A 20005-nucleotide genomic window follows, 5' to 3' on the forward strand; every position below is an offset into this window, starting at 1 on the left:
CAATTCTGGGGCTCATGGAAACAGAGCTGGAATAGAGGGAAACTCTGAGTACAGGTAGAAAGAGAAGGAAAGGGGGGATGTGGGGAGAAGGGCTGTGGGGTGGCTGGAGGGAGAATATGAGAGCAAGTGGAGACTGACAGGGGAAGGGAGAGCCAGAGGGTAGGAGAAGGGAAGGGGGTTGTGAGAGATAGGAATCTTTTCCCTTAGAAATGGTCAAACAAGCATTGGGCGTGGATGAGCCCAGGACTTACCCCAAGGGCTCAGAATTTACAAGGCAAATATCCAATCCCCCCCGCACCCTGCTCACAATATATTACTTAAGATAATCTCATTATTTTGGGGTCTGACTCCTGAATTTTAAAAGTTTGGGGTTGACAGAACTGAAGAGGGTCCTGCTCTGATTTCTGTGCAGGATTCTGTGTCAAACCAGAGTCACTGAGAGCAACAGCAGGCAGGGAGTTCAACTTATATTTACTTTGGGTTTTTTTTTTTCTTTTCAGTTCAGGTTTGGTTCCAGTTCAAGTAAAAAATACTGGTTTGAACTGGGTTTCCGATTCCAGTGTGAGTTCAGGTAGGCAAATGAGATCAGCATCTGCCTGACTGTCCCTGGGGCTGCAGGGGCAGCACAGGGAGGCTCAGTCATTAGCTGCCCCCACCAGAGGACTCTGGTAATTGCTAAGGCAGAGAAGGCCAGTGTCAATCTCACTTTGTGCTCAGCATACTGCAACCCTACAGCTAGCTGGGCTTCCTGGGGTGGATGCTGCTGCCTCTTTTGTGAACTGGGAGCCTGAGCTGAGGAACTGCTGCTGCCCAGCGGGATCTGTGCTGGGATAGACCATCACTAACGCCCCCTCTATGCCCAGCTGAGGGGGAACTTTCTCCTGTGACTGTCATCAGTGCTCTAGGTCAGCCCCAGGCTGTGCTGCCAACAACTCCTGAGCCAGAGACTCCAGGTGATGATAGAGAACTTGGAGAAAGTGGTGGGGATGGACAGGAAAGTGACTCTGCACAAACATCCCCTCCCTGCTCCCCATGTGTCTGTGAGTCCCAGAGCAGCTGCCCCAGGCACACCCAGGCTCACACTCCTGTTAGCAGTGGCAGTAGCTATTAGAGAGGAAACACCCAGAGGAATGGCAGGACAGTAACCAGCTCTTCCATGCAGCAGGGAGACAGGAGAGACTGAATGGGGCAGCAGGAGCAATAAGTGGGGAGGGATGTTCCAGGCTCTCAGCCCTGCCCAGCCCCATTCCCTGCAGCACCCCAGGGCAGATTGACTTTCCTGGGACAATGTGAAGAGCAGAGAGAGGAAAAGCCATTTCCTGCCTCTGCCTAGTCCCCGTGCTGCTGGGGGAATGTGCTGTTGTGGGGACAGTGTCGGCGGGGATCCCACAAAGTGGCTCCTTTGAGTCTGCTCTTTTCTAGAGTTTGGCTCAGAGACTCTGTTACTGGGAGGGTTTAAAAATGTCTCATGTGTTTAGTCCCAGTGGGAGGGGTCAGAGCTGTGTTGTGATAAGGTAACTGAGGGTTTTCCCAGCATGGCAGAGTTTAGAGTGTCTGTCTGCACAGAAAGAGCCTGTGGGGAGGGATAGTTCAGTCGTTTGAGCATTGGCCTGCTAAACCCAGGGCAAGTTCAATCCTTGAGGGGGTCATTTAGGGATCTGGGGCAAAAATCTGTCTGGGAATTGGTCCTGCTTTGAGCAGCGGTTTGGACTAGATGACCTCCTGAGGTCCCTTCCAACCCTGATATTCTATGATTCTATGAATTGGGGTGTGAAACGAACTAACACTAATTCAGAAACCTCAACAATTGTCCTTTTCACCTTGACAGGCTGCAGAATAAGGTCCACGTTTTCTTCCAGATCATCCCATCTACCTAGGGGCTGGGGAAGAGAAATGGCTGTGGTGGATCCAACTCAGGTAGGGGATATTTTGAGGAGAGCTGCTGGGGAGGGTTGCTGTAGAAAGGGGAAGGGCAGGAAATACACAGAGGGAGCCAAGGACAGAGACAGGCTGTATTAAACATGCTGGGACATGCTCAGCCTAGGGGCTGATTTATGAAAAGGCCCATTGGTGCCAGGGCTGGGGTTGAACATTCCCTCATGCTGGAGCCTGAACCCACTGGCCAGAGACTGCAATGAAATACAAAGGGAAGGTGCTGGGATTCCAGTCCCTGTTCCCTGTGCGGAGGTCTGCTTCCCATAGCAGCCTGTGCCTAGTAGGTGTGTGGTAAATGAGAAGACCCTGCCCTCCTCCATCTGTTGGGAGGGACAAGGAGCCCTTGCAGTCTCTCTGTTCTCTGGAGCCTCCTGGCCACTCTGAGCAGAGTGGGGCTGGGATTCTGCTTCTCTGGCCTCCCAAAGCTGTCCTATTTTTATGCTTCTTCCCCCACAAATAGTGGGATTGTGACTGGGGCAGCAGACACTGAGTGGGGCGGACCTGTTGTTTCAGATGCTGGTGACCTTCGAGGAGGTGGCTGTGTATTTCGCCGAGGGGCAGCGGGCTCTACTGGATCCCAGTCAGAGAGCCCTCTACACGGAAGTCATGCAGGAGAATTATGAGACTGTGACCTTGCTGGGTAGGAATTTCTTTCCCCACAGCTATTTGAAGCCCAGGGGCCCTGTATTTCTGAATCTGGTCAGGTTCTTCCCTGGTCAGTGAGATTAGAGGGGAATGGGTGACATAGTCCAAGTGTGAGAGAGCCATTCACCTCCATACTCCCTCCAACAGGATAGGGAAGTCATGAACCTAATGGACATACTAATTCATTCCCATCCCTCTAGCTGTCACAGGGGGCAGAAGCAGTGTATTATGCTATATGCATTAATACTCACTCACACACAGGATCTCTGTGCACCTCCCTTCATGCAACTAACTCCATGTGTGGGGAGGGCTCTGTTCTCTGTGGGTTCAGACACAGGCAGGGGTTTAATACCAGAGCTGTGTGTGCCTCAGAAAGTTTCCCAGAGCACAGAGATCCTGAAAACTCCTAGTGAGTGTGTGACAACTGAACCTGCTGGCCAGAGACTGCAATGAAATACAAAGATATTGGCCTCTCCCAAGGGGACTCAGTGACCATGTTCCCATCCCATAATCCCCAAGAATATCATGGGTTGAGTTTAAACTCAAGATGTGCCCGTTGTGAGAAATATTGCCCCAGTCTTCAGTACACTCTGATCATGCCTGATTCACCCCCTGAGCAGGACTCCTCATTCCCAAACCTGACCTGATTGCTCGGCTGGAAGGAGGAGAAGAGCCATGGGTCCCGGATCTCCAAGCCTCCGAGGAAAGGAAGATCCGAAGAGGCAGCTGCACAAGTGAGGAGCCAGTGACACTGACACAGAAACTATATAGCAAATGAAAGAAAAAGTTTAAAATCCATAAAATGTGGTGTGGCCCCCTCAGTTCTGCCTCATCTCACCCAAGTCGGGCTGTGGTCAGCAGGTGTCATATCATCATGGCAGATATTGCTCATGGCTTCACACCCACCCTGTTTGCTGTCAGGAGTTTTCTCCACATCTTCACTTCCCTGTGAGTCTTTGGATGGGTTGTGGAGGCAGAATCCAATTTATCATTCTTCCAGTGGTTATTGAGTTGTGTTTTCCCTTTTTGAAATTCCCTTTTCTGCCAGCCCAGGCAATCACTCCTGCCTGGATTCTCTCTCTCTTCCAGTAGGTGATGAGACAATGAGTGAGAACGAGGAGGGGAATCCACAGCAGGAAGATCCTGAGCAAGTGGAACTGCAGGGGACCTTTTTGAGAAGAGTAGATGGGAATTTTTCCCAGTGCTTGGAACAGAGAAAAGGCTGGAGTAATTGGCGGGGGTCAAAGAGGAAGCTGGGAAATTGCCGGAGGAAGAAGGTGGATGAATCAATTGAATGTGGAGGAGGAGGCAAGGATCCCAAAGAAACCACAGCCCAGAAGACAAGTCACAAGGAAAAGATGCCCTATAAATGCTTGGACTGTGGGAAAAGCTTCAATTACCCCTCAGTCCTTATTAACCACAAGATAATCCACACAGGAGAGAGACTTTATAAATGCCTTGAGTAGGGGAAAAGCTACAGTCAGCACTCAGCCCTTATTACCCATGGGAGAATCCATATGGGGGAGAGACCCTATAAATGCTTGGACTGTGGGAAAAATTTCAGTGTGAGCTCACGTCTTTTTACCCATCGGAGGGTACACACAGGAGAGAGACCGTATAAATGCCTTGAGTCTGGGAAAAGCTTCAGTCAGAGCTCACAGCTTATTACACATCAGAGACTGCACACAAGAGAGAGACCATATCAATGCTTGGACTGTGGGAAAAGCTTCAGTCAGCAGTCAGTCCTTATTAACCATGGGAGAATCCACACTGGGGAGAGACCCTATAAATGCTTGGACGGTGGGAAAAGCTTCAGTCAGAGCTCACATCTTATTATTCGTCAGAGAGTGCATACGGGAGAGAGACGGTATAAATGCTTTGAGTGTGGGAAAAGCTTCAGTGACAAATCAAAACTCATTACACATCAGAGAATCCACATAGGAGAGAAACTGCATAAATGCTTGGATGATGGGAAAAGTTTCAGTTCCAGTTCATATCTTCCTAAACATTGGATAATCCACATGAGACAGAATCTATAAATGTCTTGACAGTGGAAAAAGTTTCATTCAAAGATCAAACCTTGCTTCACATCAGACAGACCACACAGTGGAGAGAACCCATAAATGCTTGGATTGTGGGAAAAGCTTCAATAACTGCAGGAAAAGATACAGTCTCAGCTCACACATGACTCCTCATTGGGCAATTCACACAAGAAAGAGCTTAAATGTGGGGGAATCTGCATTTGTTGTTTGCGCAGTATCAAGCATCAGCAAATCCACACAGGGAAGAGCCTCTCAGATGTCCTTAGCATGGAAAATGCTTCAGCTGGTGCTAACACCACATGGGACGTCAGAGACTCCTCCACAGAGGAGAGAAGTTCTCTGTGCCCTGACTAGGGCTGGCCATAGTAAAAACTCCATTTCCTAATTCCCACACACAGCAGTGGCATTTGGCTCCCAGGTATCCTTTTGCCCATCTCTAGGAACAGGTTCCAGTAGCCGCTGACCCTGAGTTGATCAGTGACCCTATGGCTTTGCTTGGTCTAAGATAACCCCAGGCAGAGGCGGAGGAGAAGTCCCGATCAGCCCCTCCTCCCTGCTGCAGCCCTGGCTGCTGAACTGATGGGCCTTCCTGCCTCCTGCTAACCTGCTGCAGGATGGGAGAGAGGATTTCATCCAGAAGCTCCCTCTGCCTGGAGTTCCCCCCTTTCCAGTCCCTTCCCAGATGTGATGCCTCTTCCATGGAAAGGGATACTTGGGCCAGACCCCACATTTACTCTGGACACCTGTCCCCATCTTCCAGCTGCCCCTGGACTAGGCTCCCCCACTTACCTGGAGCTGATCCTTGCAGGGTGAGTGTTTCTGGAGCTGGCAAATCGTTCATTCCCTAAATCCTCTGAGGTGCTGGGTTACAGGGGATCAAATGTGGAGGGAACAGGAGGGATGGCTTATGGGGAGGAAACTGGGAAACTGAACGGTTGTATTTGGTGGATGTGGGATGCAGAGGGTGCTGGGGAAAACAAGTGTTAGGGATCATGGGATAAGAGAGGAGAGTACAGGGAAGAGAGGTGCTGCCTCTTATCACTCACCCCTTCTGCGCCTTTTCCCTGCCCCCTTTGCATTCAGAAAGCACCACTAAGAGGGACTGATTTCCACACAGTCTTTTGTAGGAGGTGTAAAGGCTTTGGGATCCCACCTCTGCCTGCACAGCATCGGCTTTCGAGGGTCTCTCTGGTGGGAAAAGTGTTTGGGATTAGCTAGCAAATTTCCCCTGACCCTCCCCCACTTTTCCTAGTCTAAACTGACCCCAACCATCTTATATATTCTGATTTCCCCCCTTAGTAGAGTGATTGTTAGCATCACTAAGTTCCCTCTTTGGGGAGAGATTGTCTCATTCCCACATAGTCTTGCATTGCTCCAGGCTATGCCAAAAACATTTATTTTTTGTACACTGACTCCCTCTAAGACCAGATTTAAATAGATTTTAGAAGTCCTGGAGCAGGGTTAGGAAAATGTGGTGGGTTCTGTGTTATTTGAGGATGATGGGGTGAGTTGGAGGGATTCCATCCTCTCCCCTTCATTGTCATGCTCCACCCCGATACAGCAACCTGTCTCTGAGCCTTGGAGAGTTTATCCTCTCCCCATTCTACCCTCCACCTCCCAGCATGGCACTTGCCACAATGTTCTTCACTCTCCATGCTTAGGAATCACACTTCGATTTTTTTAAAATGAACCTGAAAGCTCTGTTTGAGCTTTCTGAACTTAAATCTCCGTTTCCATCTATTGGTAAAGTGACTTCTGGCTTTTTCCAGCCAATTCCAGAATATTTGTAGATGGATAGATTTTAGTTTGGGGTTTTTTTTCTTTTTTGCATTAGGACAATACTAAAACTTTTGTAAATGACACAACCAAATAATGAGGAGGTGCTGAGTACAGCAGGTTTAGCCAGTTCAGAGGAAAATGGATACATTTGTTTTCCTTCTTTTAGGAGTTATGATTCTGTGGGATTTCACTTTATGAACCTGAAAGTGTTTTGTAGCCAATATTGTAGTGTTGTCTTTTCTCTCTTTCTGAAGGCTGTTTGGTCACATAGTTTGATATTACTGTAGTTTGACAGGATATAGCGCAGTTTTATTGAGGACTTTACGAGACAAATAATCATTTGCCAGAAGAGTCTTTTTTATTTTAACCTTTCTTAACCCTTTGTCATGAGATTTTTGTGTGTTTGAACAATGAAAATTATCAATATCTTTCAGCATGAACACTGAGGGTGAAAGCTAGGTTCACACTCGGAGAGGCCGAGACTGAATGGGGCATGGAGTTACTTCCTGATCCCTGCAGAGATGTGAGATACAGTCAGGAGCAGGAGAGGGTGGAGAAACAGAGCTGGGAAACTGCAGACTTTTCTCTTGAGAGCCAGAGAGCTGATGCTGAGAGCTGTGAACTTGCTGTGCCAATGCCAGAGAGACACAGGAATTGCCTTGTGAGTACTGGGTGAAGCCATCTCTGAAATCTAAAGGGCTACAAATTATGTCTCTAGATGAAATATGAGGGGATGGGATAGCATCTCCCAATTGCTATGGGGACGAGCCTGGGCAGAGACAAGAAGGAAGTTGGGGAAGCCAACATGTCTGAGCCAGCCTTGAATCAAGACTGACCCCCATTATAGAGGCCAGAGGAAGATGAGGAGCCTGACACCCCAACTGGTCATCCCCTCCCCATCTACAAGTGTCTTGCATGGGGATAATAAACAGTCTGCCCCACTGACCCCACACTGTACCCCTCTAATCTCAACTCCTTGGATTCCCTGCTCTCCGAGTGTTTGCTTTGTACCTGGGTCCCAGCATCTCTCCTGCATTTTCTGCACTTTTCTACCAGTTTGTAACTGTTGCTCTGTTGCTGGTGTATGTGGGTTTTGGGTGCTGCAATGTGCTGGGTTAAGGATGTAAAGTACCATGCTGAGCAGGGCTGGGGGTGGGGAAAGGAAAGGAGTCTGTCTTTCTCCATCCTTTGGAATAATAAAGTAGAATTTAGTTTCTCACACTCCCAAGTGTAGGTTGTTTTGCATTAACTACCCAGCAGATTCAGAGTGGAGGTTAACATAAAAGCAATGCTAACATGGTCTGGTGTGGAAACACACAGTGAGGTTTCCCATACAGTCTCACCTCTGCTCTATCATAGCCTCAACTGCAGCCACTATACTGACAAATTTATGTATGTATAATATGGCTAAAGTGATTCTGGTCTCTGAACTGAGTTTTAGCCCAAGATCCCCACTCTCTCAACCTTACCACCTGCTTAATTCTAGCTGAGACCCATTTAAATCAATCCACACTGGGAGTTTAGAGTGGTAGGTTTGGGAGTCTCTCTTTGTTCATACTTAGCCTGTTCCTCATATCACACTTTCATCCAAATTCATTCTTGTCTGATCACAACGTAATTGTATCTCAGTTAATATCATGATTATTTGTAATACAGCAGCAGCCAGATGCTCCACAGAAGACTACAGTACCTAGCACAATACGGCCGTATATACATATCATGGGAGACAGCTCCTCAGGAAAAGAATTTACAGTCTCAATATGCAGATCAGCCAATGTAATGATTTTGTAACTATCAGGAGCAATCTTGAAATTTAAAGGGCTACGAGTGATGTCCCAATAGGAATGATGAGGGGAGGGGGCAGCATCTCTCGATTGCTGAGAGAAGGAGGTTCTGTACTTCATTCACCTTCTGTTATATGTAAAAAACACAGATTGTTCTCCCTCACAATGGCAGCACTTACCCCTAGAGTGCAGAACACATTTTCTGAGCAAAGTCAGTCTGTTACTGGCTTTAACAATAATCATTAACAATGGGTCTGTTCAGACATTTAGCACCAACTGTCAGACCCTGCCTTGTAGTGATAACATTCAAAGCCCCACACTATTCCAGTTAAGGTATTTTAGTGCTTTTGGGCCCAGATTATATTAAACCCCGATTTTTAAAGCCCATTAGCTTTTGGGTAAGTTTTTCAAAAGCATCTTTCCCAAAATGACTTAGGGTTGTATTTTTTTAAGGTATTAGGTACCTGAGGATGCAGATAGGGGCTTACTGGGGTTACCAAAGCAGGTTAGGCACCAGGGGCTAGATGCACAAAAAGATTTAGGTCCCCAGCTGCTACTTTTACTTTGGGTGCTGCAATGTGCTGACATTTAGATGCCACCAATCCTCAACTGACCCCCCCCACCCTCAACTCAGCTATTGCCTAACTCTGATGGTGTTTAAAGATCCTGTGCACCTAAATTTCTGTCATTTAAATCATCCAAAAGCCTGCAAATCTGGTTCTGGGCATGCTCTCAGCTGCCTCAGGTTAGGCACACAGATCTCTATTTCATACCTAAGTACCAGCACACTCCTCACACTATGTTTTCCCTGGCCTGTCTCTTATGTGGCTGCCCCATTGCCCACTCTGGTTTGTCTCAGGCCTGAGCCCCATTATGGGCTCGGGGAGGCTAAATTTGCTCTTTCAACTCATATGGCACAATGCCACTAGCTCAATTTTGGCCCCAGATGCTCCCCTCCCTCCCCCTCGCACAGCTATGGTGGGACATTTGGGCCTATCCAGAGTGCTGAGAGCACCAGCCCCAGAACCAGACCAGCTGGTGCTTTACTGCCAACATTCAGGTTCAGGCACAGCATGGGGAGCTGCTGTCAGTGCCCACATGGGGGAGCCAGCCAGGAGAGGGGCAAAGGGCAGACATAGTGGGGGTTGCCTAGAGCCCAGTGATGGTTAATCCAGCCCTATCAATAACCAGAGGAACCTGATAGCAAAGCCCTGACAGATCCATGGCCCGAGCTAGGGGAGCAGAGCTTGAAACTCCAGCCCAGGGCTAGTAGCCAGTGAGCCTGGTGTGGAGACAAGAGACCATAGAATAGATTATTAGGGTTGGAAGGGACCTCAGGAGATCATCTAGTCCAACCCCCTGCTCAAAGCAGCACCAATCCCCAAATCCTTAAATGGACTCCTCAAGGATTGAATTTACAACCCTGGGTTTAACAGGCCACTACTCAAACCACTGAACTATCCCTGGCCCCCCTGACAAACCACTCCCTGTGCCAGTCTGTGATCACAGTGACTCACTCACAGAGTCAGTATCAGTATCACCAAGAAACCTGTCTCCTGCTGTTCCCGGTTCTGGGCAGCCTGTCTAGGACCAGGACCCCCATGTGTTCCTGTTAAAACTGGGGACTCTGTGGAACAATGCCCATTTTCCATGGAAATGCCTCTTCTCCCCTCATTCTGGGATCTGGCATCTCCTTTCTGCCCATTGACGCATAGGCTTCTATGTATGATGCTCCCTTAATGCTGAGAGAAGCTGCCTGTGCCCAGGGGAACTGGGGCCCCAGGAGGCAGGCTCTGGGGCAGGGGGCTGCAGTGCAATCCCTTGATCTCTAGGACCCAGGAGCAGCTGGGATGCGGCTCTGGGAGCGATCGCTGGGGTCACTCAGTCTGAGCAGCAGGAAGTGAATCGCACTCACTGCAGTGACTCTGGGGCGCTGCCACACTCCTTGCAAGATCCCTGAGCCCCGGCGGCTGCTGGGGACCCCGGAGCCCTGGCTGCAGCCGGGAGAGGTGAATCTCGAGCACTAACATTTCAGCTGCTCCCGGAGTCACTCCCAGTGCAGAGCCCCCAGCCTGGCCAGGACCCGCCCCCAGCCCCTGCTCCCAGGGCGGGCACCGCTTGGAGGGAAGGTAAGAGAGACCTGCCCATCCCCCCAGGGAGCGCTGCCCCCGGTGCCACCCTGGCTGCAGGGGGGGTTTGGCCCAGGCTGCTCCCAGCGGAGCTCGCTGCGATTCCTGCCCTGTGTCCAGGGAAGCTGCCGCCAGCTCCCATTGTTTGCAGGGCCGGTGAAGCCAGCGCGCGCCTTGGTGGGGGGGCTGGGACAGAGACACGTGGGGGATAAAGGCGGGTGGGAGCCGGAAGGGGCTGAAGAGGGGCAGGGGTGTGTGGCAGGAGGGGATTGAAGGATGAAATGGGATGTGTGAGGGGGTAGAAAGGGCTGAGCAGGGGGCAGTGGTTGCGCTGCAGGGAGGCTGAAGCAATGCCGGAGGCTCAGGGGGCGGGAGGAGAATCCTGGGACGGGAGGGAGCAGGCTGGGATAGAAGGAATGTGTGGGGGGGAGGGTGGGGGCAGTGAGAAGGGAAGAGGGGGCTGAGACTAGGGGCTGGAGCTGAGAACGGCAGTGCAAGCAGAGGCTGGCTGGGGAATGGGGAGAGAGCCTAGTGATAAAGGAGAGCGATCGTGAGAGAGACAATGGCAGCTCCTTCGGCGCATAGTGCGGGGGAGGGCTGGGGGCTGCCCTGACCAGCCTTGAGCTGGGCATTTTGTTTATAGAAGAAATGGTCACGCTGGCGGGGGGCAGGGGACTAAGCCCTAAGGGCTGCAAAGCTACAAGGCAAATATCCCCCGACAGAACTTGCCCCCAACAGACACAGTCTTGCATTATTTTCTTAAATAAAACTCATGATTTCTGGACTCTGGGATTGTTGGGTTGGCAGGACGGACCAGGGTCTCTCTTGGATTTCTGAGCAGGATTCAGGGCTCGGAGTCATGGCCAGAACAGCAGGGGATAGATCCGAATGGGCGAATGAGAGCAGCATCTGCCTGGCTGCCCCTGGGAATGCTGGAGGAGACCTGGGGTACTCAAGAAGAACAGGAGTACTTGTGGCACCTTAGAGACGAACAAATTTGTTTGAGCATAAGCTTTTGTGGACTACAGACCACTTCATTGGATGCATGCAGTGGAAAATACAGTAGGAGGATATATATATGTACACAGAGAACATGAAACAATGGCTGTTACGATGCACGCTATAAGGAGAGTGATCAGTTAAGATGAGCTATTATCAGGAGAGAAAAAGAACTGTTTGTAGTGGTAATGAAAATGGCCCATTTCCAGCAATTGACAAGGGGGGTGTGTGATTGGGGGGGAATAAGCATGGGGAAATAATTTTACTTTGTGTAATGGCCCATCCACTCCCAGTCATTATTCAAGCCTAATTTGATGGTGTCCAATTTGCAAATTAATTCCAATTCAGCAGTCTCTCGTTGGAGTCTATTTTTGAAGTTTTTTGTTGCAATATTGTGACTTTTAGGTCTGTAATCGAGTGGCCAGGGAGATTGAAGTGTTCTCCAACTGGTTTTTGAATGTTATAATACTTGACGTCTTATTTGTGTCCATTTATTCTTTTACGTAGAGACTGTCCAGTTTGGCCAATGTACATGGCAGAGGGGCATTGGTGGCACATGATGGCATATATCACATTGGTAGATGTGCAGGTGAATGAGCCCCTGATGGCATGGCTGATGTGATTAGGTCCTATGATGGTATCCTCTGAATACATATGTGGACAGAGTTGGCAACGGGTTTTGTTGCAAGGATAGGTTCCTGAGTTGGTGTTTTTGTTGTGTGGTGTGTGGTTGCTTGTGAGTATTTACTTCAGGTTGGGGGGCTTTCTGTAAGCAAGGACTGGCCTGTCTCCCAAGATCTGTGAGAGTGATGGATCATAGGTGACTTCTGGATGTAGAAGCCCTCTACACCAACATTCCACACAAAGATGGACTACAAGCCGTCAGGAACAGTATCCCTGATATTGTCACGGTAGACCTGGCGGCCGAACTTTGTAACTTTGTCCTCACCCATAACTATTTCACATTTGAGGACAATGAGTACCTTCAAATCAGCGGCACTACTATGGGTACCCCAGGAGGGACCGTCTGACTAGCATGGTGATAGTGACTGTGAAATGCTCAGAGAGATAAGAGAGGCTATAAAAATAAAAAACTCAGTAATAATGGGGGATTTCAGCTATCCCCATATTGACTGGGTACATGTCACCTCAGGATGGGATGCAGAGAGAGAGTTTCTTGACACCTTAAATAACTACTTCTTGGAGCAGTTAGTTCTGGAACCCACAAGAGGAGTGGCAATTCTTGATTCAGACCTCAGTGGAGCAGAGGATCTGGTCCTAGAGGTGAATATAGCAGGACCTCTTAGTAATAGTGACCATAATATAATTAAATTTAACAACTCTGTGAGAGGGAAAACACCACAGCACCCCAATGTCTTAGCATTTAATTTCAGAAAGGGGAACTATACAAAAAAAGAGGAAGTTAGTTAAACAGAAATTAAAAGGTATATGCCACAAGTCAAATCCCTGAAAGCTGCATTGAAACTTTTTAAAGATATCGTAATAGAGGCTCAACTTAAATGTGTACCCCAAATTAAAAAGACGCAATAAAAAGTGCCACCATGGCTAAACAACAAAGTAAAAGAAGCGATGAGAGGCTGTCATAAGTAGATAGGTAAGGTAAGGGTTAAGTTTCTTTTACCTGGAAAGGGTAACCAAACACCTGACCAGAGGACCAATCAGAGAACTGGATTGTTTAAAGTCAGGGGCGGGAATTTGTATACTCGGGGTCTTTTTTGTTTTCTCGGCTATGAGTAAACAAGGTTTCTTTTAACTCCTTCTTATCTCAAAAATTATACCAAAAGTCTGTGAGTACAAAGGAACCCAAAGCAATTCGGCTGTGAGGAGCTTTGGGTTGTATTTACAGATGTGGATTGCTGGGTCTTTGTTGTTCCTCGGCTGTGAGGGACAAGCTACCTTGCTGATTCCAATCTTCTTCTCATTCTACTAAGGGGCAGTGAGTACAAACCGGGAACAAAGTAAAATCGGCTATGATATGCTTTGCTTTGTACTTACTGTGTGTGATTGCTGGTCTATTTAAATTGGCTATTTTTTAAATCAGACTGGGGTATTCAGATTTTCTTAAGTAGGAGCCTGTATAAATGTTTATGCAAGTTATTAGTCTGTATTGTCTCTTTTTCTATATAAAGCTTTCTTTTTTTCAAAACTTGTGGAAGTTTCTTTTTCTAGTAAGGCAGAGAAAGTGAAACCTCTGTATCAGGTACCTGTCTCCCTCACGGGAAGGCAGGCACGGGGAAAGGCAAAGCCAAGCTGTTGGTATTTTGCATCTCAATTGTCCTGAGGGCAGAGAACGCTTATCTCTTGGGAAGCAGAGAAACCGGTTTCTGGATACTCGCAGGCTAGACCAAGAGGCAAGCCTGGGAAGGAAGGGGGAAGGGGTTTTCTCCCCTGCTTTTAGCATCCAAGGGATTTGGAATCTGGGTGTCCCACCAAGGGAGGGTTGGGGACACCAGAGAGAGGAAAGGGGGGATCAGGCCCTAGCAATTCCTGATCTGGTGGCAGCCTATCAGATCTAAGCTGGAGATTAAGCTTAGAGAACTTCATGCGAGTACCTTATATTTGAACTCTAATGTTCAAATTAAGGAAAAATACTTGACAGAGGCAAAAAGGCATCCTTTAAAAAGTGGAAGTTGAATCCTATTGAGAAAAATAGAAAGGAGTATGAACTCTGGCACATGAAGTATAAAAATATAATTAGGAAGGCCAAAAAAGAATACACAGGGTCAGATAGGGAGGAGGATAGGGTCTGAAAAACCCATTGGGACTTGCTCAGGCTAAGGCCTGATTTATGAACAGGCTCATTGGGAGGTGAACATTCCCCCATTTCTAAACAGGAACTGCCGCCCCCCTGGAGAGGGCTGGAGCCTGAACCCACTAGGTAGAGACTGCAGGGGAATACAAAGGGATTCTTGTCCCTGCCCAGATCTCTGCTTCCCACATCAGCCTGTGTCTAGTAGGTGTGTGGTAAATGAGAAGACCCTGCCCTCCTCTGTCTGTTGGGAGGGACATGGAGTTCTCACTTTCTTGCCACTCCCTGAAGCTTTCTGGCTGCTCTGAGCAGGGTGGGGGTGAGATTCTGCTCCTCTGTCCCCCCCTTCCACCCCCGCCCAGGTGAGCTAGCTTCCTTCCTTCCTTCCCATGAATAGTGGGATTGTGGCTGTGGCAGCAGGTGCTGAGTAGGGAAAATTTGTTGTTTCAGATGCCGGTAACTTTCGAGGACGTGGCTGTGTACTTCACCGAAGGGCAAGGGGCCCTGTTGAACCCTGGTCAGAGAGCTCTGTACAGGGAAGTCATGGAGGAGAATTACGAGAATGTGACCTCACTGGGTAAGGCTTTCCTGGCCTCTCTGTTATTAGAAGCCATGGGGTCTGCATTTCCAAATCTCTTAGGTGCATCTTTGGAGAGAGAGACTGGAGGTGAACAAACCCTATAATCCACAGCTGCTGTGTGAGAGAGACTTTCATCTCCTTACACCCTCCAATGAGATAAGGGTGTCAAAACCTAATGGACATTCTATCTCCTCCCCACCCCTCCAGCTTTCAAGGGGGCAGAAGCTGTGTATTGTCCTGTCTGTTATTTTTCAGGCACACACAGAATCCCTCTGTGACCAGTTCCCCCTGGGGTGCCACCTAGAACTGAAGTACCACTGAGCCCTCTGACCCACAAGACCTGGGCTCCCTCTCACACTGTGCATCTGTGACAAGTTGCAGACCCACTCCCAGTCCCACACTTCCACCAGCGTCCACACAGGCAGTGACACACCCCGCTTCAGTTACATGCAGGCTCTCTGTCCAGCCCCTGCATGAACCAACAACAGGAATGCTATAACCAGGATAACTCCCAGCTCCCCAGGCACGCACCCCTCTGGAGTATGAACCCAAAATTATACCATATTGCGCTGCACAGGGAACTGTACAATGTAAGATTATAGAGTTCACCTCCCCCCTCAGTGTCGGGAGGAAATGCAACAAACTTGTGTTAAATCAAACTAAGATTTTCCCCCCAGACACTTCACTTAAAGGCACACTGGGTTTAGATTAAAACATCAAACAAGTTTATTAGCTACAAAAGATAGACTTTAAGTGATTATAAGTGATAGCAAACAGATCAAAGCAGATTACCTAGCAAATAAACAAACACAAACTAAGCGTAATACATTGGATATGTTAGCAGATTCTCACCCTAACTGATGGTACAGGCAGACTCGTAGATTTTTAAGGCACAAGCTGCATTAGCTTTACAGCTTGGTTTTCTCGGGTCTTCATACACAGGCTAGAAATGTCTTCAGCCTGTATCTAGCACTTCCCCCAGTTCAGTCTTTGTTCCTCAGGTGTTTCCAGGAGTCTTCTTGTATGGAGAGTGAAGAACAATAGATGAATTCACTCTCTGCCTTGGATAGCTTTAGCATGCAGTGGGAACCCTTTGTTTCAAAACTTGGTTCCCAGACCAGTTTGTGGAAAAATATTGACATCCCAAGATGGAGTCCAGAGACATGTGGTCTGGTCACATGTCCTTGTAGAGTTATAGCAGCCACTGTTTACTGGCTGGCCAAAACGCCCACAGGAAGGTTAAGCTATTCCACAGTCCATTGTCTTTGCTGATGGACCATCAGCCCCGTCTGGCTTCTTCATTGTTGTACCTGAAAGGCTTGCCATGGTGTTTTCCAGAGTAAGCGCATTTGAATTACAGATCCCTAGTCAATAATCATAACTTTAGATACAAAAATTATACTTGCATACAAATTGGATATTCCTATTCAGCAAATCATAACTTTTCCAATAACATCTTACATGACTCGTCTTGAAAAAAGGAATAATAATTACGCTATAATTATATCATAATAATATCACTATGAAGAATATGCGGTGCAGTGTCACATCCTGTTCACCTCCCTTCTTGGGACCAGCTCCAGCCACGAGGAGGGGTCTGGGCACTGCAGGTTTAGAAATAGACAGGGGTTTAACTCCAGAGCTGTGTGTGTGCCAGCAAGGCCCCCAGAGTGCACAGATCCTGCAAACTCCTAATGAGGGTGTAACAATTCCTCTCACATCCCCAGACATCTGTCTTTCCCAAGGGGGCTCAGTGACCACATTCTCATCCTCCTGGATTCCATGTTCTCCCATCACAGCACGGGCACAGGTTCAACTCCAGGAATGTCCTTTGTGACAAATACTCTACCGTTCCTTCATGCACCCTGATCTTGTCTCTTTTCACCCCTGAGCAGGATTTTCCATTCCCAAACCTGACCTGATCACCCATCTGGAACGATGGGAAGAGCCATGGGTACCCGATCTCCAGGCCTGCCAGGAAAGGGAGATTCTGAGAGATACCCACATAGGTAAGGTGTTGGTAAAATGACACAGAAACCATCTGGCAATTGAGGGAAAACATTGAGAATCCCAAAAATGTGGTGTCAGCGAGCACCTCAGTTCTGCCTCATCTCACCCAGGTCAGGGCTGTAGTCAGTATATATCATCCATGGCTTTCCACCCGTCCTGCCAGCTGCAGGCGTTTCCTTCCCTATGAGTGTTTGGATGGGATGTGGAGGCAGAATCCAATTGTACAGTCTTTGAAAATTTATTGTGTTGGATTTTCCCTTTGTGCTGTTCCTCTTTCTCCTCACCACAGTGACTTCTGCCTGGATTGTCTGTCTCTCTTCAGCAGGTGATAAGCGAGAGAGTGAGAAAGAGGAGGATAATCAACATCAGGAATTTCCTGGGAAAGTGGAACCACAGAGGACCTTTAGGAGAAGAGCTTTAGGGAATTTCTCGGAGTGCTTGGAACAAAGAAAAGCCTCTGGAAATCAGCACTGGTCAGAGAGGCTATTCAGAAACCAGCGTATCAAGAAAGGGGCTGAATCTATTAAATATGTGGGAGGATGCAAGGATCCTGAGGAAACCACAACCCAGGAGACAAATCACAAGAAAGAGAAATGCAGTGAGGGCCTCAAATGTGGGAAACAATTCATTCTGAAATCACATCTTCTTACACATCAGACAATCCATATGGGAGAGAAATCCCATAAATGCTTTGAGTGCGGGAAGAGCTTTAGCCACAGCTCATACCTCACTGCACATTGGAGGACCCACACTGGAGAGAGACCCTATATATGCTTGGACTGTGGGAAAAGCTTCAGTAACAGCTCAAACCTCACTAAACATTGGAGAATCCACACAGGAGAAAGACCATATAAATGCCCAGACTGTGGGAAATGTTTCATTCAGAAGTCAACTCTTGTTACACATCAGACAATCCACACTGGAGAAAGACCCCATAAGTGCTTAGACTGTGGGAAAAGCTTTAGCCACAGCTCATACCTCATTAGACATTGGGGGACCCACTTGGGAGAGAGACCGTATAAATGTCTCGAGTGTGGGAAAAGTTTCATTCGGAACTCGCACCTTATTAGACATCAGAGAATTCATACTGGCGATAAACTTCATCAGTGCCTCCACTGTAGGAAAAGTTTCATTGAGAGACCAAACCTTATTAGACATCAGGCAGTCCACACAGGAGAGAGCCCCCATAGGTGCTTGGAGTGTGGGAAAAGTTTCACACAGAGATCAGCTCTTGTTACACATCAAGCAATCCACACAGGAGATAGACCTCATAAGTGCTTGGACTGTGGAAAAAGTTTCATTCAGAGAACAAACCTTATTTCACATCAGACAATACACACAGGAGAAAAACCGCATAAATGCTTGGATTGTGGGAAAAGTTTTGCTCACAGTTCAGGACTTATTGTGCATCAGAGAATCCACACAGCAGAGAAGCCCTATAAATGTTTGGACTGTGGAAAAAGTTTCAGTCACAAATCAAATCTTAATAAACATCAGAGAATCCACACAGGAGAAAGGCCACATAAATGCCTGGACTGTGGGAAATGTTTCATTCAGAAATCAAGCCTTGTTACACATCAGACAACTCACACTGGAGAGAGACCCCATAAGTGCTTGGACTGTGGGAAAAACTTTAGCCACAGCTCATACCTCACTAGACATTGGAGGACTCACACGGAGGAGAGACCCTATAAATGCCTTGAGTGTGGGAAAAGTTTCATTCAGAGCTCACACCTTATTAGACACCAGAAAATTCATACTGGAGATAAACCTGATAAATGCCTCCACTGTGGGAAATGTTTCACTGAAAGAACAAACCTTATTAGACATCAGGCAATCCACACAGGAGAGAGCCCCCATAGATGCTTGGAGTGTGGGAAAAGTTTCAATCAGCGATCAAACCTTATTATACATCAGAGAATCCACACAGGTTATAACCTTCATAAATGCCTTGACTGTGGGAAAAGCTTTAGTAGGAGCTCAGAGCTTACTAAACATCAGATAATCCACAAGGGTGAGACCCAAGAAATAGCTTAAAGAACAGGAGTACTTGTGGTCCCCAACCTTTTTCGTCTGGTGACGAGCCACGGAGGACCGTGGCGGCGGACGAGCATCTGCCGAAATGTTGCTGACAAGTGGCAACGTCAATAGGTGTCGCCGCTGACAAGCAGCGTCATCCATTAAGCGGCCTTTTGGCGGCAATGCCTCTGGATGACGCTGCTTGACGGCGGCATTTTGGTGGATGCTCGTCTGCCAGCCATTATGCGGGTGCACTTAGATGCCTCTGTGGGCGCCATGGCACCCGCGGGCACCACATTGGAGACCCCTGCCTTAGAGACTAACAAATTTATTTGAGCATAAGCTTTCGTGGGCTAGAGCCCACTTCATCGGATGCATAGAATGGAACATATATTGAGGAGATACATATACACATACAGAGAACATGAAAAGGTGGTAGTTGCCCTACCAACTCTAAAAGGCTAATTAATTAAGGTGAGCAATTATCATCAGGAGAAAAAAAACTTTTGTAGTGATAATCAAGATGGCCCATTTCAGCCAGCTGACATGAAGGTGTGAGGATACTTAACATGGGGAAATAGATTAAATGTGTGTAATGGCTTAGCCATTCCCAGTCTCTATTCAAGCCTAAATTATTGGTATCTAGTTTGCATATTAATTCAAGTTCTGCAGTTTCTCACTGGAGTCTGTTTTTGAAGCTTTTCTGTTGCAAGATTGCCACCTTTAAGTCTGTTGCTGAGTGACAGCTTGACTATGGGAAAAGATTCAACCTGAGTTCACACATCAGTGATCCACACAACAGAGAGACCTTGAAAGTGGGGGAAACTTCCATTGGTTGCTCCCATAGTATCAGGCATCATCAAATCCACACAGGGAAGAAACCTCTGAGATGTTCCCAGTGTGGAAAATGCTCCTAGTGTAGCTAACACCATATTAGACTGGTCTAAGCAAACCCAAAGCAGAGGATGGGAAGCCCCAATCAGCCCCATCTCCCTGCTGCAGCCTTGGTTGCTGAGTTGATGGGCCACAGGTGGGGGAAAGAAGAGAGGAAAAACTTCCCCAGACACTCCCTCGGCCTGGCTGAAGTTTCCCCCTCTCCCATCCTTCCCAGATGGGATCCCCCTTCCATGGAGATTAAGAGAAGAATACTTGGGCCAGGCCCCACTTTCCCTCTAGACACCTGTCCCACCCCCTCATCTTCCACCAGCACCTGGGCTGGTCTACTCCAATTACCTGGAACTGTTTCCTGGAAGGGGGATGTCCAGAAAGGCTGGTAACTCTTTCCCTCCCAAAATTCCCCAGAGTGCTGGGTT

The 20005-nt window shown here is 47.9% G+C and overlaps 2 protein-coding genes across 2 annotated transcripts in view; one reads left to right on the top strand and one right to left on the bottom strand.

Annotated features, from left to right (window-relative positions):
- LOC116824329 (uncharacterized) overlaps positions 1–20005 on the bottom strand; it is a 159130-nt gene that overhangs the window by 103915 nt on the left and 35210 nt on the right.
- LOC142047683 (uncharacterized) lies at positions 1879–19594 on the top strand. Its single transcript, XM_075071966.1, is given in 6 exon segments — positions 1879–1917; positions 2449–2575; positions 3201–3314; positions 3670–4603; positions 4605–4806; positions 17265–19594. Coding segments are annotated over 6 exon segments (2847 nt in total). The 5' UTR covers positions 1879–1893; the 3' UTR covers positions 18711–19594.

The sequence above is a fragment of the Chelonoidis abingdonii genome, chromosome 13, assembly GCF_003597395.2.
Source record: "Chelonoidis abingdonii isolate Lonesome George chromosome 13, CheloAbing_2.0, whole genome shotgun sequence".
Lineage (NCBI taxonomy): Eukaryota > Metazoa > Chordata > Testudines > Testudinidae > Chelonoidis > Chelonoidis abingdonii.